Source organism: Aethalodelphis obliquidens, unplaced genomic scaffold, assembly GCF_003676395.1.
Source record: "Aethalodelphis obliquidens isolate GAN/ISIS:26980383/991018 unplaced genomic scaffold, ASM367639v1 scaffold42, whole genome shotgun sequence".
Lineage (NCBI taxonomy): Eukaryota > Metazoa > Chordata > Mammalia > Artiodactyla > Delphinidae > Aethalodelphis > Aethalodelphis obliquidens.
The window spans coordinates 15,640,008-15,646,007 of NW_020837986.1; the positions used below are offsets into that span (position 1 = coordinate 15,640,008).

At 48.5% G+C, this 6,000-nt stretch overlaps 1 protein-coding gene across 1 annotated transcript in view; it reads left to right on the top strand.

Moving 5' to 3' along the window:
* Positions 1–2,106, top strand: part of TGM6 (transglutaminase 6) — a 39,206-nt gene extending 37,100 nt beyond the window's left edge. The window contains 1 exon segment of the mRNA XM_027078061.1: positions 1,044–2,106. Coding sequence (XP_026933862.1) covers positions 1,044–1,302 — 259 coding nt within the window. The 3' untranslated portion in view covers positions 1,303–2,106.
* Positions 2,107–6,000: the final 3,894 nt, after the last annotated feature.

Genomic DNA, 6,000 nt, shown 5'->3' on the forward strand with positions numbered 1-6,000 from the left:
TTCATTTATTCATTTCTTTATTTAATAATTAACTTATTTGGTCATATAACTTGTCCACTCATTCACATTCATATTTTCTTTCATTTATCCATTTACTTATTCATTCACTCACTCTTATTCATTTACTCTCTCCTTCACTCATTCATTCACACTTTTTTTCATGTTTTCACTCATTCATTCATGTATTTATCTACTCAGCTCAGTTTTGACTGGTTCATTCATCCACTCATTCTTTCTTTAATTTGCTCACTCATTTACCTATTCATTCACTCATTCATTCATGTATGCATTCATTCACACATATTCTATTTATCAGTGTACTCATTTATTTACTTATTCTCAATCATTCACTCATTTATTCATTCATTCACTCACTCACACTCATCTGGTCCTTCATCATATTGGCCTGTGCTCTGACCCACCTGTCAACTGTTGGGAACACCAAGATGAACAGATGCGGTTCTGCCTGAAGAAGGACTCTCAGCAATATATGGCTCTTCAAATGAAAACAGTGTGATTTGTACAAAGGGATGGACCCTCAAGGTCCAAAAGCTTAGAGATAGCCCTTGAGTTGGGATTGGGTGGGACCAGGGGAAAGCCCCAATGGAGCTAGTATTTAAACTGGGGCTTAAGTGATGAATTGAGGAGATTTTCAGGGATCAAGAAGGATGGAGAACTTCCCAGTCAGAGGTCTCCATGGCTGGTATAGTCAGGGAAGGTCTCCTGGAAGAAGAAAAACTAATCTGGGCCTCAGATGTAATTGGAATGGGAAGGGCACTCTAGGTAGGACGAACAGACCAGACAAAAGCCCAGAGGAGGGGAAGTGTAAGGTATGTTCAGGGCACAGGGAGGAGACTAGCCTGACTGGTTGAAAGAAGCAAGAAGTGGTAGAAGGGATAACTAAGCTGAAGCATATTGAAAGGCTTGAATGTCAAGCCACAAGGTGTGACCTTGATCCTAAGTGCTCTGGAGAGCTGTGGACTGGCAGACCAGGTTCAGGAAGGAGACAGAGCTGAAGGTCTGCCTTTCTCCCATCTCCCCAGTGTGCCCAGCCTGCAGCCCCAAGAGAGGGCCTCAGTCCAATTCAACATCATCCCCTCCAAGAGTGGCCCACGGCAGCTGCAGGTGGACCTTGTCAGCTCCCACTTCCCAGACATCAAGGTCTTTGTGATCATCCACGTGGCCACAGCCAAATTATGGGCCATGGGGGGCCAAGAGTGGAGGAGATGTCCCCTGTTCTCCTCCTGTCCACCTCTCTGCCCTTCCCATATGGGAGCCAGGAGGTCTGGGTTCCAGTCCTGATTCAGCTTCTGCCCTACTCTGTGAACTTGGGCAAGTCCTTCCCCTCCTGGGCCTCAGTGTCCCTATATGTAAAATGAGGTGTTAGACTCAGTAACCCTTAAACTTTTGGACAATGATGGATGATATAAGGAGCCACTACCACCTTCATCTCATCACCCTCATTGCTGATGGACTAATGGACTGAGAGTCACAGTAACCTTGGCCCACCCGGCTGTGCCACCTCCTGCCAGCCAGTTCACCGTCACCCTGGCTGACCCCTGCACTATCCTTGCTTGTCTCTCAACTCTTCAATGCTCTGACCACAGCAAGATCAAGAATATTCTCCAAGCTCTGACAGAGAACCCAAAAGTTTTGGCACTGACACCTAAATATCCCTCAACACTCCTGTCTTACACAGAGGGGACAGTCTAGCCTATGGCCACGGGGTAAGCTAGAGACAGAGCTGGGGCCCTTGTGCATGCCATTTACATCAGCAAAGTTTTACCCCAAAGTCATGTTCCTGAAAAGCATTGGGTTTAAAGTGATGGGAGAATTTCCCTCAATGAAGACACAGGCCCAGCAACTGAAGCTGGGGAGGGGGAACGCGTGGGGAAGGGAGTGATTACTGCTGCCTGAAAGAAGCTGAAGAAAGAGGAAGGACCATCAAGCCCAGCTGAGTTTGGGGATAGAGCCCCAAATCTGATCTAGCTATGGTCATCAGGGATCTCGTACAACCAACCCAGCTACACCCAATGTTCATTTACTTCTTTGGAACCAGAACAGTGTTGCCTTTGAAAAACATCCCCAGCAGCTTACCCTACACACAATCACTCTCTTAGCATCAAAGCAGAACAGAGACTACTAGGATGAGGACAAGAGTGGAGACCATCAGGCCCTGAAGATAACTGCATCAGACATAGAAATCAGCTCCGAAATGCTCTAGATAGCCAAGGAATTATAACTAAGCATGCAATTTAAATAATCTGAACGACAACAAAACAGGCACATCTGCAGTGAGACATCTCCTGGTCATGACTCAGGTGAGAACAATTCATGAAGGGGGTCAGGCAAACACACAGACTTTTGCATGACCTTTGTGACCTAAGCCTTAATGAAGACATTTCTGTGATGATTCCACACAGCATGGGGACAGCTTGGAGAATCCAGATGAGTGGATGCATTTAATGAGTCAGGCCCTCAGCTCCAGGACTCCTCTCCAAACCATCCAAAGGTTTTGGTTGCTGATCCTGTATAAAAAGGGCAGCTGGAGGTTCAGAGCAGGCAGCCATTTCCTCAAATTTGAGCAACAGGAAGGAGCCTTGGGGGCTGAAGTCAACAGGAGGCCATCTCCCACTCTTAGTACAAAGGACACACCTGTCAGGAGGGAGACCGAGATGGTCTCCCCTTGGGGGGGGCCCCAGACACCTCACTCTCCCCACAAACACCAACTGCCCGTCTTCCTTAAGCTCGGCTGTCATAGGCTGAGTTTCCAAGGAAGCTGAGTCTGAGATGGAGCTTAGGGTGCAGGGTGTTGACTGAGGGATGACATTGGGATCAACCCCCATGGAAGGGAGGGGGAGGAAGAAGGCGGAAGGAACCAGAGGAGAAATCGGCCCATGATTCAGGCCCAGTGAAGCCTGGGTGCACCCCACGGGCAGCTCTGAAGCTTGTATGGCCTGTCAGAGTGTGTGTATTTGAATAAGGGAAAGTAGCTGAAGGTGATGGGGTCACCTGCCGGGTAGCTGCAGCTCCAGTTCAGCCCCCTTGTCCTCACACCTCTCAGCTGGGCTGAGGTAGCACTTCACTGGGACCAAACTGGCCTCACAGGTCCTTCTAGCTCCAGCTGAAAGCAGAAGCCACTGCAGCAGCCAGTGAGAATACCCTGGTCAGGACTGGGATAGGTGGGGACGTTGAGCAAAGATAGCCCAAGGGGGACTGTGGATGGAAATGCTACTTTTGAAGCTGCAAAGAAAAATGTGCAGGTAGGGATTACCTGTCAGTTGATAGGGCAACACCTTGATAGTGCCCTTCATGGAGGAAGGCAGAACATATAGTTTAAGACTGCAAAACCTTAGAGTCAGCTGGCCATGGGGACCCAGAACGACACCAGCAACCTGAGACTCAGCCCCCCCCCCCCGCTGCTTCCTTTAAGTCCCCTTGGTCTCTTAAATGCTGCCTTCAGGGAAGCTCTTGACACTGAGTTAGGTCATAATCTGGCTTTCACATGCCAGAGAAGCCTTTAGAACAGCAGTTGGCTAGCTTTTACTGTCAAGGACCAGATAGTAAATATCTGGGGCTTTGCAGACCATATGGTCTCTGTTCCAACTACTCCACTCTGCTGTCATGGTGTGCAAGCAGCCATAGACTAGGGGTAGACAAATGAGTGTGGATGTGTTGCAATAAAACTTTATTTACAAAAACAGGCAACAGGCCAGGTTTGGCCCACAGGTTGGGCTTTGCTGACCCTGCTGCAGAACAACATGTTGGTTCAGCTGCTTGCTCCAGGACTGAGTCCTGATGCCAGGGTATACCAAGCCTAGGATCAAGCCCAGACTTGAACTGAGGCCAAGCCCTGAGCAAACCCCACAAGGAAACTCAGATGAGGTTCCAGCTTGTGCTCATGACCTTAGATAGAGCCATCACTATCCATGACTGCCTAGACTTAGTCATGACCATGATGCTAGAATAAGTCCTATACCTTGACCTCACACTAAGTCCTGGCTCCTACCACAGCTAACCCATGACTTGACTGGCCCTAGATCAAGCCCTGACCCAGCCCCAGACATTCCTGGCCCCAGACTGAGCTTCAATCCTGATATCTGATTGAGCCCTGAACCCAGGTTGAACCCTGGTCCCAAACAGAACTCTGGTACCGGACTGAGCTCTGACCCCACCCTGAGCCCTGATCCAGTCTCATTCCAAGTCCTGATCTCAATCAGACCCCAGCCAGATTGAGCTCTATGCCTTGGATTTCTCATGCAGATCTGAGTTTCTCAAATGGGGGCCCACACACCCCTCCAGGATATTTGATGTCACTGGGCAAACATGACCTGTCTTCTTGCACCAGGGATCTGAACTCACCTTCCTTTCCCTTTGAGGTACTTGGGCAGAAATATTTGAGAAGCATGGTGAACCACTGGATCCTCACATCTGTGTCATGCTGTGAGAGTCTGCACTCACAGCCCATCTCTCCAGGAGTAAATATAAAGGCCTGGCAGCTGACCAGGGCCCTCTCTCCACCCCTGTGCATTCACTTCTCTTACGCATTTGCCAAGAGTGGAAGGAGCTCTGCTAAGCACCTGATACCAGAGCAGGAGGTCATCTCCTGCTCTTAGTATAAAGCACACTCCTGTCAGCAGGGAGGCTCCATATGTCATCCAAGATGGTCTCCCCTTGTGGGAGCCCCAGACACCTCACTCTCCCTGCGAACACCAACTCCCTGTCTTCCTTAAGCTTGGCTGTCGCAGGCTGAGCTTCTCAGGAAGCTGAATCTGAGATGGAGCTTAGGGTGCAGGGTATTGACTAAGGGGTGACCTTGGGATCAACCCCCAAGGAAGGGAAGGGGAGGAAGAAGGAGGAAGGGGCCGGAGGAGAAGTCGGCCCATGATGCAGGTCCAGTGACAGCCTGGGCGCACACCCACGGGCAGCTCTGAAGCTAGAATGACCTGTTAGAGTTGTTCCAGGCTTAGCTGAGATGGCTGGGCCTTTCTATGCTTCCATCTGTTACCATTTCGCCTCAGAAGGGGCGTGACTTTTGGCGACTCTACAGCCAAGGCCATCCCTGAAGTGGCCGACAGCTGAGGGTCATCTGCGGGAAGCACTTCTAGCAGTTGGAGAAACAAGCCCTTCACTGAAGGAAAGTCTGGACAGCACATCTGCATGTCCACCACACCTGCGATCTGTTCAATGCAAGGACAGAGCAGTCAGATTCCAAGTTCCCTGCACTCATGGGGATTACCTTCTATGTGGTATACAGAGGTATTCAATACATTTTTAAAGGTATAAAAAGTAAAATGAGAAATACAAGTAAACAAGCAAATTCGTAAATAAATAAGTTAATTCAATTTAGTGACACATGACAAAAAGAAAATAAAACAGAAGGCCACCTCTCCCCAAATGGTGGGGAGTTAGATTGTGGCATCAGAGAAAGACTTTCTGAGGAAGTGACGTTTAAGCTGAAATTTCAATAATGACAATAAAATAATGATTAAAAGCCAAATTAGTGTGTTTCCTGGAGAGTTCCTTATATGCCAGAAACTGTTTCAAGGGCTTTGCACATATTAATTTATTTAATGGTGGTAGAGCCCTGGGCAGTGTCCTAACCAGGTGATTTCTGCTATGACATAGTTGCTGTATGTTCCTGTTACCAGTCACTGTGTGACAAACCAACCCATACCTTAAGGCTTAAAATAATGACCATAATTATTTTGCTCATGAATCTGCAATTAAGGCAGGGCTAGGTAGAGATAACTCATCTCTGCTCAACTTAGTGAAGCTAAGGTTTTACAGCTCAAAGGCTAAGTCTGGGATAATCTGAAGGCTTGTTTACTCATACTTCTGGTGGTCGATGCTGGCTGTTGGCTGAGTCCTAAGCTGGGCTGTGGGCTGGAACACCTACCTACTACCTCTCCACATGGCCTGGGCTTCCTTACAACATGATGGCTGGATTGCAAGGGGGAGCATCTCAAGAGACAGAGTCAGATGGAAGCCATGTTGCCT